This window comes from Ptiloglossa arizonensis, chromosome 13 (assembly GCF_051014685.1).
Source record: "Ptiloglossa arizonensis isolate GNS036 chromosome 13, iyPtiAriz1_principal, whole genome shotgun sequence".
In the NCBI taxonomy this organism is placed as follows: Eukaryota; Metazoa; Arthropoda; class Insecta; order Hymenoptera; family Colletidae; genus Ptiloglossa; species Ptiloglossa arizonensis.
In genome coordinates this window covers 4,731,676-4,744,141 of record NC_135060.1, presented here as the reverse complement: position 1 = coordinate 4,744,141, position 12,466 = coordinate 4,731,676, and the positions used below count along the sequence as shown (strand labels likewise).

Genomic DNA, 12,466 nt, shown 5'->3' with positions numbered 1-12,466 from the left:
CTTTTGCTCATTTGCATTGTCCGTCCTTAGGGTTTAGGCCAGTTTGAAACAGTATCGCTTAACATTGCGAGGCGTTGCACGCTTTAGCATCACGTGTTAATATATATAAATATATATATATATATATATATATAGATTCGAACAAAGACGTTCTCGTACGGTTACGTTTATCATTTTTTGGTCGTCGAACGAAGTTTAATAAGCGGAGATCTTTGTTTCGACGTTCGGAGGATTTCGAAAAGGTACGAACGATCGCGGTGAAAAACTATATCGAACCGAATGTTGTAATTTATGCTAGAAGATTTTCGAATATCGTTACGATTCACGACCGTTGACAGTGTACGCGTAAAATTTGAAAAACTCTTTCGCTGTACGCAGCGATAACGTTAACTGCAAACTCGAGTTGGACAAAGGTCACGTGAAATTCAAACGTAAATTATCGTTACGCTGTTGAACGTTATTCAATCGAACCACATTCAGCGCTAGTTACACGCCTTGGTATACGATCCACACGATGTAATGATTTTTCATAAATTCGTTACACGAACTTTGAACGAACGCTGGGACTGCTTGTCGAATTTTTCTGTATTCGAACGTTGAAATACCACCGTGGTTCGAATACTCAACGAATACAATTCGAGTATCGCGTTGCGTATTCGTCGAGAGCCGTGTTCGATCTACACGATAAGAGTCGGACACTCTTGTCACTATTTCCAAGTTTCGATACTTTTGGATTTTTATCCGTCGCGCGTAATTATTTTTCGTCCATTTCGTATTCACGTTCATTGTCGATCCCCCCGATTGGCTCTCGTTCTCGTCAAGATGCGAGAATCGTGTCATCTCTACGTTATACGCACGCGTCGGTCCCGAGCCGCTCGTTCTCAACGAATAAATACTGCGTTCGAGTTTCCTTGTACATTTAAATATTTTTCACTACGAATCGAGTTCCTCGAATTCGGCGTTCCTTCTTAAATTTGATTCCCACGTTGTTCAACAACACGTCAATTTTAATCGAGAAAAACTATCGCGTTTATACTCTTTCAGCTACGAACGCCTTCCTCTTACAATCTCTGTGTTCCTAGCTACGAATGTATTCTTTCAATGGCAGAAAATGTAGCAAGAATTAATTTAATTTCCACCATATTGCGAGACACCGATGCAATGACGATACTCGACAACAACGAGTAACAATATCCTAAGAATAACCGTAAGAGCACTCGAATATATTTCAAGTTCGTTTCTAATATTCGAATACCTGCCGAATATTCGATCGGTGAACGATCCGAGCAGTCCCAGCCCCACGTTCCGCTTAAAAGTATTCCGTTAAACTCGTAAGAAAATCCATGCGTAATTTGCATTGTGCGAGTTAAAAACGTGCAAATCCATTCGTCACCGGGAACGAAACTCGTACCGAGGTTGTCCTCGGTAGCTCGCGGCAACGAGCGACGGTGCAACACGCTCAACGGTTTCAATCTGTGTTCGACCGATTCGGTGGCTTGCATGCTTGTAGCGTTGTTCACGAGCGGAACACGAAGGGATCGAAGGCCCAAGGACTGGTGCAAATGAGCACCAGTCTCGCCCGGACACGGTTTTCTCTTTGTCGCGGCTCGCTTCTAAGCAAGGCAGAAACATCGGTTGCTATTATACACACGTTGCTATGAGTATGTACAACGACTACGGACAGTTGACTTCCAGGTCGTCCAATTCCGCGCGAACGTTTACTCTCACTACCCTCCCCCGTCCGTCCCTATCCCCCTTCTCTCTCTCTTTCTTCCCCTCTTCGTTAAGTTTACTTACGTTATGTTGAACACAATGATCGAAAGTTTTCAATCACAATAGATTTACGCGAAACGGTAACGGCGTGTACCCGCCTACGTAATTCGATTCCCGGGCGAATCGCTGTACCGCGAGCCGATCTCGTTTCTCCATTTTGTTTCTCAGGTTCGCCGGTGGTCGCGATTCGCTTCGTCTTCGTGTCGCTCTTCCTTCTTCGTTTTCCCTTTCGTTCGAAGTCCCGATCGCTGGCGTCGTTCGAAGTTCTCCATCGTCGACGAGAGCTTCGACGAGAGCCTCCGGGGCGGTTGTTCGCGATCATCGTCGATCCAGAGTCGAGTGTACGTTGGTTAACGGTGACTCGGTGAACGCGATTCGACGAAATCTGGACACGCCGATGGTTGGATCTCCGAACGGATCGGTGCTCGACAACCCCGGATGTTTCCGCGAATCGTATTGTCTCGGTCGAGTTCTCGATGCAAGCGGGAATCGAACGCGTTGAACATGCACGAACGACGATAACGACGATTCACTTGGCAATATGTGCGCTTTACGTGACCGCGTGGAGCGAGCAATCTGTCGATCGGATCGACTTTTGAATCGTCGCGCTTGGCGAACGGAGTCACCACCGATCCTGACCGGTTGTGTTCAGCGTCGCTTCGTCTACGTCTGAGGTAGAGTAATTCGGGAAAGAGAAAAAAGTTGGAGTGTCACCCGGTGTGGTTAATAGAATAGCAGAGAAACCTTTGATAGTATAGAGTTTTGCTTCTTTTTTCAGCTGATTCCCAATGTCCGATCGCCTAGTCGTTCCGTTTCTTCCCGCGTTCGACATTACTTCGCCCCTGGTATTTTTTCTAATACCTGTGAAACAACCACAAAGGAAACGTTAATCGCATTTGGGATTCCTCGGTTTTTCTACGAGGTAGGTATCGACAAATCGTGGGGAATATATCTAAGAGAATTCATTCGAGTTTTAAACGATCGGAGATCGTTCCGCGTTTATCAATTTTCCAGAAGAACCTGTTCTCTCGATAAACCTATTCGTGAAATGCAAGAGAAAAGATCACACTTTGAAATCTATTTGTGCGTGATTTTAACACGGTTCAGAAACGTCTGAAACGGTTCAGAAATCCAGCTTCGAGCTCCACGAGATCGTCCCACGAGTGTCAACACTGAACACCGAAAGCTCTCGAACGTACTTTTGAAAGATCTACACCGGTCAGTGCTTGAAGAGCTGGAGGTACTTGTCCCACGAGGCGGGTTATTTCTCCGGTGGTGGAGTCGTTTCCACCCAGAAGAACGATTTCCTCCGTTCTGGCCAATGGTGCCGCGACCTCCGCAGCGATCTGAAACAATTTTGCAAATTCAGTTTACAGTACGCGAGTCCGTTATGAGAAAAAAAAAAAGAAAGTAAACGTTCATCGTTGCACAGGATTCTATAAACGATGCAAACACGAGAAGCAAGTACAGGGTGCAACTTAAGGGGAGAGATTCGAGCGAAACGTTGAAGTAAATACGATGTTCGTCAATTGTTTTGTAACGTTTCAATTTTAACGTTTACACTACCATTTAATTTGAACACTTAACGCGAACACTTCAAGAAATGTAACGACAGTGTCTTCACGTGACTCTTACTTTGAATTCAATATTCACTCGCGATTAATTTCACAACGCGAAGTGGAACCTGATAGTATCTTTCAGTTTGCAAACTGACAACTGCTACGGTACAGATAGATCACTCTATGACTATAGATCATGACTATAGATCGCTCGATCGATTATTTTTGTTCAATTTCTCAATCTTAGACCATTTTCGAACTACCAGAACAATCAATTCGATTTGTTCTCAATTCTCAACGTTTCTTTCTTTCAATTTCTCGATCGTCACTCGGAGCATACTCGGCTCGACTATTTTCCTACCACGCGTCACGACTAATCCAACGTCAGCTGTCTATCGATGTCTACCGCATACACCTGACGTCTTGCGTTTCGAGTATTCTAACGAAACGATGAAAAAAAGAAAAAAGAAGAAAAAAAACGTGAACGTTGGAATGGAAATACGTTCGCGCGTCAACGACGATTCCTCACCTTTGGAAGAGCGTTCAAAGCGATGTTCAGAATGGCAGCTTCACCGTACTTCTTATATACGGCGGCTTTCATCCGCATACGCTCAGCTTCGGATATTCCTATCGCTTGAAGAGCTTGAGCCTCGGCTTCCCCGATCAATCGAATCTTCTCAGCCTCGGCTGTGGCCGCGTTCACCGTCTGCGTCCTAAAAACGATGAAACCGGTAAAAGCACGCAGACGTTGGAAATAGTGGAGTCGGTCGATTGATCGCTTCTCACTGGCCATTCGTTCTGCCCGACATTTTCTCGATGGATTGGCACCATCGAACCACACTCGATCAACCACGCGTACGTTTTTCGAATCGTACGTTCTCGTCCTCGTACTCTTATCAACTCGTAGCTTTACCAATCCGGTTTCAACAGTTTTTACAAAGAAATTTATTTGAAATTTCACGGTACATCTTCGAAAGACGTTTTCTTCAGACACGTATCAGGAATATCTTAAGTATAGCAAAATCTATCGGTAGGATAGATATAGGATCACGATGCGTTGCAGTCGCTTAGAAGTTAACGAACTTGTTTTCGGTTTTAAAAATCTGAATGAAAATTTGAATCGGACTGTATCTCGCTGTTACGAATCGAATTCATTTTTGATAAATTTCTCAATATTGGACAAACTTTAACGTTAAACTACCAGAACTTTCAATTTAACTTGTTTTCAATTTGAATTCTTTTTTCCAATTTCTCGATCGTCACTCGATGCACACTCGATCGACTATTTTTGATAAATTTCTCAATATTGGAGAAACTTTAACGGTGGAACTATTAAAGCGTGCAATTCGACTTGTCGCGTACTTCTTTTTAACGATGCTATGAAAATAATTGAATTTTCTCTACTTTTTAATCCGTCGATCGGTCTTGGCGTTCGAGAAATCCGATTTTACTCGATGAACTCAGTCGCAATCGTGTCAAGTTAATATTTGAAAATAAAAGATACGTCCCAACACTTTCTTCGACTTTCTTAACTTACGAGACACAGTTGTTTCACGACAGAACGAAAAACTTTCGTTTTACACGCTAGGTCGTTTATGCTTATTACCAGCGATAACTATACTCCACCCGGTACAAAGATATTTATTTGTACAGCCAATGGACGAAGCACGCGACACTATTCGCCGCTGGATGTGTTTCTTGTAAATATAAAAAACACCGTCACTTTTTCCTCGAAAATTGAACATTTCAATTTCAATGTTAATTGAGTAACATCTACATACTTTTTCTTTCTGCCGTTCTATCGGTATTATAATATTAGACCTTTTTCTCTACCGTGTACAATACAAATTTTAATTTTCATCGAAGCGAGAAACAACTCGATAAGTGTGCACTTATTGCATGGACCGTTAACTTCAAACTACCTTCTTTTTTTTCGACTATTGCTGATTTTGTAACGTTCAACTCAATCCAAGCTCAATTTCGTTCTTTTTCTTTACTGTCTAATAAAAATTGTAATTTTTATCGCAATACATTTTTATCAAAAGGTAGAGGATCGTGAGCTTTACGAAAAGATTGATCGAAAAAACTAAGATCAAGTACACAAATACACACGTGGCGAGTAATTCTTTTAAGAATTAACCAACGCGTTAAAGGGAATTAATAATCGTCTCTGAACGTCTATAGACATCGAATTACCTCTTTCCTTCGGCTACTCTTCCGATTTTGTAATGCTCAGCCTCGGCCGGTAGCCGTACGGTGCTTTGAAGCTCGTGTTCCTTTCGGCGTACTTCTTGCTCCTCAACCTCGATCTGTTTACGCCTCTCGACGACTTCTATCTGAATCTCCTCGTTTCGTATTCGTTGCCTAATCTTCGCCGCTTGAAGCTCGTAGGCCAGCTGAGCTTCAGCTTTCTGCGTGAATTAACCAAACACCGATCGATTACCACGCATCGTTCTGATGAAGAATCGTGCCGAGAATACGAGGAGAGAATTGTGCCTTGAAACCGAGGACACAATTGCGCTTCGAAAACGGGGATAAAATTGACCCTTGAAAACGAGGATCGCGGTAAATTTTACTCCAAGGAATACAAGTGGTATAAATACCAGATTGTTCGATAAGTTTTGTTCTTTTTGTTCAATGTAAAGAAATACTTCGACATCTTTCGAAAAATGAAACGACGAACTTAATAGCTTCATTTCTCATCGAACGAGAAAACTTATCGAGCAATCTCTCACTTGAATATTCTTGGAACAAATTGTGTATAAAGAAAAGGTGAAGGATCGTGAGCTTTACGAAAAGATTGATCAAAGAAATGATCGAATACGTATTGGCGACAAATACGTAAAGTGGTGGGTAATTTTTGAAGAATTAATTAACGCGTTAAAGGGAATTAATAGTCGTCCCTGAACATCGACGTACCGCTGTGTTGACTTCCTGATCGAAGTTGGCTTTCTGCAGTTGGAAGAGTCTGGCGTTGTCTTCGATCTTGGTGTCGGTGTTGTATTTTACGTCCATTGCTGCTTTCTCGCATTCCGCTTCCTGTACGAAGGGAAGAAAACCTCGAGTAATTAGGTCTTGAAAGTAATCAAGTCGAAACTTAGAAAACAATTGCGGTAGAAATTATTCTCAACGAAGAAACTTACCGATTCTTGGTGAATAACGAATAGAAAAGAGTTACGGTTTCAAGTAGAAATTACCGAAGCAACGAACATTAAACGAAACAATTGCACAGAGACATTTTAACTCATAGACGATATTAACAATTGGAAAGAACATTTTCAAGGAAAAATTCATACACGGAAGTGTCGATACGCTTGAAAATTGCGTTAATTTCGTTAAAAAGAAATCTCTTCTTGTTTTTGTAAATCTAAATAGTAAACGCAAATTTAATTTCTTCTTTCGTGTATGTACGTCCATTAATTGTTATTTGAATTGGTTTCGCAAAGTGTACGTCTTTGTGGAGCAGTTGAAGCTACTTTCCTTTAACTGGTAACGTAAAGATCTTTTTCAAACGAAATTACATATACATTCGATTTCGAAGCGACTTGTTTGCAGAAATATCGAACATTGTCACCAAAGTTGCCAAGTTTCTCGTTCGTGTCCTACATTCTACGACAATGTTCCAAGGGAATATTTCTGTATTGTACAGACTGCACAGACATCGCTTACATTCCATGTTTAAGGAGAGCCAATTCTGTCTGCCAGTTACTCGGCGCAGTAGGCAATCATATTTCTTAATTCCCCGCACAATAGGGACAAATGGATGGTACGGTTCATTTGGAGAATGCTTCCGTGTGACGTGTGTCTGCTCCGGTTGAATGTGCGATACAACTTTTACTCGATGAATCCTTACGAAGAACGGAGTTGTTAACGAGGAGCGAGTTGATTGCCCAGTTGCAGAAAAATTCTTAAGTAGGCGCTACTAATGACTCGGTACCGAGTCGTTGGCGTATTGGCTGTTTAAATTTACTTTTCCGGTTGAAAATTACGCCAAACGCTACAACCCGTTCTATTTTCAAAAGAAATTTTAAACAGCACGCGCGAGTGTTCGCGATTTCTGTCTTTCGAATCGTTCTCAAACGAGCGTGGGTCCGTTCTGACCCACGCTTGGAAAATCCTCGTCGCTCTTTGACTCGCGAGTTCATTTAAACCGGGAACTGTTTATTCCGGAACTTATAAGACGATCGGTAGAATTGCGAAACGGAGAAAAATGTAAAGCTGGGTCTATATTGACCCAGACACGGTTGTACCCTTAGAAACGTCGATGGACGGAGAGTTGAACGCAAGTTTTGGCGGCAGTGTAGTCGAACATTACGGTGGGAGGGGTTGACCGTGCTACGGTGGGAGGGGTTGACCGTGCTACGGTGGGAGTGGTTGATCAATGGTGGGGATAGCTAATTGATAGTGGGGGTAGTCGATCGTAGCATGGTGGGGGTAACTGGTGACGTCGGTGGCCAATATATTCTGCCTCGAATTTATGGATAAAATCTTCGCAAACTCTATTGGCTGATTAGCGATATACACAGTGCACCCAAAAGTATCGAAACTCTTTTCGTTCGAACGAACGAATGGTATCGTTTGTTAAAATCGAGTGGTATTCTTCCCATCGAGGACTCGTTTCTAACAATATTCACTATGGTTTAGATACGAACTAGGTGTCGTTAGTTATGTCGTCACAAGCGATAGTATCTTCTTGGCGCTCGTTGAGAAATCACGATGGAGCAAAGACCTAAGCAGCTATTGGTGTGCGCAACTGTTTGGCCTCAAAAGGTAGTGCTTAGACACCTATCGCGTTTGCTCGATTAGGCTCACTATGATTATTCTCTCTATTTCAAATGGCAAGGAAAGCAATTTGAACGAGCGTCCTTTCTGTTGTCTCGAAGGAGGATTATCGGAAATGTTTTCAAAGCTTCTGTAGTCGTTTTAAACCACGTATCAAAATTAATATAAAATTATCAATGTCTTACGAAACGTTCTTTCGTTTCGAGCTGGCAAAGTGTTGGGGCAAATTAAAAGAATGAAATTATTATCGGTAACCGATGGTAAAAACGAACAATTTAATAGCAAATTACTTTACTTCGAGTTGGAAAACTTTTAGAGCAACTTGGATGTGGTGTATTTTCCATAACCGACAATGCAAATGAACGTTTTGAAAAAAATTCTTTTACTTAGATTTGGGGAAGCTTTGGAGCAAATCGAAAGAATGTATTTTCCATAACCGACAATGCAAATGAATATTTTGAAAAAAGTTCTTTTACTTAGATTTGGGAAAGCTTTGGAGCAAATCGAAAGAATGTATTCTCCATAACCGACAATGCAAATGAACGTTTTGAAAAAAATTCTTTTACTTCGAATTGGAGAAGCTTTGGAGCAAATCGAAAGAATGTATATTCCATAATTGACAATGCAAATGAATATTTTGAAAAAAATTCTTTTACTTTGAATTGTGGAAGCTTCGAGGTAAATCGAAAGAATGTATTTTCCATAATCGACAATGCAAATGAATATTTTGAAAAAAAATTCTTTCACGTCGAATGGTCGAAGTTTCGGGGCACATCGAGTACGTTGACCTCGAGTTCGACTTAATTACAGCCTCGTAGAAGACGGGGTCTGGTTACAGCGATAAACCAGGACAAAGGGTAGGGACGAGGCAGTAGTTCTCGTGCTATTCGTTGGTGGGTATTCGTGCGTGAACGTACCCGAATGCCAGCGTCGCGGTTCGCCTCGGCGACGCCAACGTCGGCGTCCCGTTTAACGGCCGCGGTCTGAGCCTTGCCAAGCGACGCCAAGTATTGAACGTCGTCGTAGACATCCTTTATCGTGAACGACAGGATCTCGATGCCCATGCGACCGACGTCCGGAGCAGCGACCTCCCTTACCAACGTCGCGAACTGATCTCGATCCTTGTATACCTCCTCCACCGAGAGCGTGCCTGGAAATTTAGGAGGTCTTCGTCGAGCAGACCGGTCGCTACGTAGCCGAGTATTTATAAGACTGGAAATCGACGCTACCCTAACGCTGACGATAGTGCCACGAGGTGTATAACCGTGGTGCTTTACAAATATTAAATATATAATACATCGGGAATTTCTTTTCTTTACTCGGTTTCCTTGACTCGTTGAGAGTTCAATTTTCGAAGAGTGGAATAAAAAAGACAGGTACGAATTGGAAGATATTAAAATTATTTTCAGTAGTTTATCGCGATCGTTCGAAAGAAATTATCTCCAATTTTTAAACGATGTACCATCTTCGTGGACAAATCGAAATTCGTAAGAATATAAAAGTAACTGGAATATTCAAAGAACGAGTAACGACATGGTAGAGTTAAGGTAGCGTCGATTGAACCAAGACAAGGTTATTAGGTATTCGATTGAATTATCGCAAAATTTACCCAATATTGCCCGCAAATGACCTTCCAGGGTAGAGAGGATCGTCGATTTGATTTCGTGCACGCTTTTACCGAGGAACTGTTCGCTGGCAGTGTGTAACAATTCGTCCGCTTTCATGATTTTGCATTGAGCTACACCAGTGACGGTTAACGGCACCCCCATCGCTGTCTCCACGTTCTCGCAGACAGGATTCAACGTCATCACCTCCAACGACAATCGTTGAACATCGGTGACGAACCACCAAGTGAAGGCGTAACCCCCGACTATGGTCCTCTTCTTCATCGACCCGCAACATCCTCCTGGAAACGTAATCGGAGAAGAAATTTAAAGGACGTCTCGGCTGGTAGCTCGTTTTCCATCTCTGTTCAACGACGTATCCGATGAGACGTTGGTGTAACATAATAAAACATTGTAATACATTAACCCTTTGAACTCGAGAGGAGACCCTCACTCACAATTCAGTGTTCTTCTTCCAATTGGGGAAAATTTCGTTACTTGAAATTGAAATTGGAAATTAGGTATTACACTCTTTTAAGATGTAAACATATGTACGTCAAGTATCGAAACAAAAATGTTTCATTCATTTTTCCGATTTAAAAGAGTTCATCGAGGCGCCAGTTTCAGGTAGCAAAAACGCTTCGAGTGCAAAGGGTTAACGACGATAATCTGATAATACAAATTGAACGTAATAATGGTAATTATATCGAAATAATTGACAATAGAGACGATAATAATAAAATAGATAATCGATAGTAATAGTAACAGTATACGGACAATGATAAAATATATAATCGATAGTGATGATAACGGTATAAGGTAACGAAGAGAATAATACAATAGATAATTGATAGTAATGATAACAGTATACGGACAATGATAAAATATATAATCGATAGTAATGATAACGGTATAATGTAACGAAGACAATAATAAAATATATAATTGACGGTATAATTGATCGATAGTAATATAATAACGGTACAGAGTCTAGTAACGGTACTAATAATAGTAGCAACGGTATTAGCTGTAGTAACAACACTAGAATAGTAGTAGTAGTAGTGGTAGCTACTAAAGTTTGGTAGCTATTAAAAAAGACAAATATTTGTATTCCGTGAAGAACAAGTATTGTTTTCCGGTGAGTATCACGAGCTCGACGATCACCAGGTCTAACGAAGGGATTTATCTTTTCGTTTACCTTAGTCGTTTAAAAATATTTTCGTCTATTTTAATTAACTGGAGCTTGTTGTATAATACTGGACAAATTTGTGAAATACTTTTTAACGTTTCATCGAAAGTGTTTCTCGATGGTACAAAAAAACGTTACGAGTACGGAAAGCTAAAGTTTATTCCTCGCGTGTATCGATTTTGAAAAATACGGTGTGCGTTGACGTTAACGCGAGAGACCCTCGAACTTTTCCTCGAACGTTGTTTATAATAATGCCACGATTCGCCTTGTGATTCAACGATCGTTAAAGACAATACATAACCGCGTCGGTGTTGCAACGGTAAGTAGGTCGTTCCCGTATGGCGAGCGACACCACTCTGTACCGTAAGTCCGCTCGATGACGTCAAAAAATGACTTCTCGAATATCGTCTATAGCTCCCCGCATACGTGACTTGTCTCGTGTAACCGTGAACACCGATTTTGAAACCCTGGCCATCTTTTTTTCATCGTCGATGCGTGCTTACAGCTTTGATATTTTCTCGGTGAAAAATAACCAAATTTGAACACTGCTCTTAATCTTCTCGATCGTAATGTTTTTCGAAACATTGGGAATCTTTCTTTCGTGACGTACACAGGTGTGTTGCTTCAAATTTTTTCCTGTAACCGTGAACACCGATTTTGAAACCCTGGCCATCTTTCTTTCCTTGTCGATGCGTGCTTACAGCTTTGATATTTTCTCGGTGAAAAATAACCGTAAATTTGAACACTGCTCTTAATCTTCTCGATCGTAATGTTTTTCGAAACATTGGGAATCTTTCTTTCGTGACGTACACAGGTGTGTTGCTTCGAATTTTTTCCTGGAAGAGTATAACTATAAATTTGAACACTGTTTTAATCTTCACTTGTGTTTGGAATTTTATCACTTTGAATTTTTCCCTGGGGAAAATTAATCACGAATTCGAACATTGTTTCAACCTTTTCGGTCTTGAATCTTTTGTATCGGATAAAAAAATTATTTCCCACGTCTGTAACGATATTCATTGACGATGTACAAAATATTCTTTATCGACTTCTTTGTACTTGAATTGAAATTTCCTGTGCAGAGTAAACACGATTGCGCGAAACAACTATTGAAATGAACATTTACTAAACGCGATATTTATTATTTCGAGAAATTACTTTCTACTGAAAGTATAATTTTTCAAATCCGTGTACGCAACAGCAGAACCGACGCAGGTAACGGATGGACGACGAAGTTTGTAATTTGAGGAGGAAGTCGAGGAAACGGAGTAAACAATTGCCGAAACGACCAGATCGTGTCTCGAAGAATAAATTAATATTTAAAATTCTTTATCATCGGAGTGTTTGCGCGTGTTTTGGATATTCAAAGTCGAGAAAAGGTTAGTACAACCGTTGCGTGCCCGAAATAGGTAAAACGTTCAAAGCAGTTCGATAACGATATTCAGGAATTCTCGTTCGTGTACTACGGTAATTTAAATCCCGTTCGCGACATTCTTCGGTATTCCACTGACTAAATTCGTGATACGTTCGTATCATTCGTCGTTCGAACCGTTTCTATT

At 41.1% G+C, this 12,466-nt stretch overlaps 1 protein-coding gene across 1 annotated transcript in view; it reads right to left on the bottom strand.

The window, feature by feature from the left end:
* Positions 1–2,475: 2,475 nt before the first annotated feature.
* Positions 2,476–12,466, bottom strand: part of Flo2 (flotillin-2) — a 146,861-nt gene continuing 136,870 nt past the window's right edge. Inside the window, exons 2-8 of the mRNA XM_076325637.1 lie at positions 9,724–10,020; positions 9,032–9,264; positions 6,252–6,371; positions 5,529–5,743; positions 3,862–4,045; positions 2,973–3,119; positions 2,476–2,634 (exon numbers count right to left, since the gene is read on the bottom strand). Of these exons, the coding sequence (XP_076181752.1) occupies positions 2,605–2,634; positions 2,973–3,119; positions 3,862–4,045; positions 5,529–5,743; positions 6,252–6,371; positions 9,032–9,264; positions 9,724–10,020 (1,226 nt within the window). The 3' untranslated portion in view covers positions 2,476–2,604. The remainder of the gene's footprint in view (positions 2,635–2,972; positions 3,120–3,861; positions 4,046–5,528; positions 5,744–6,251; positions 6,372–9,031; positions 9,265–9,723; positions 10,021–12,466) is intronic.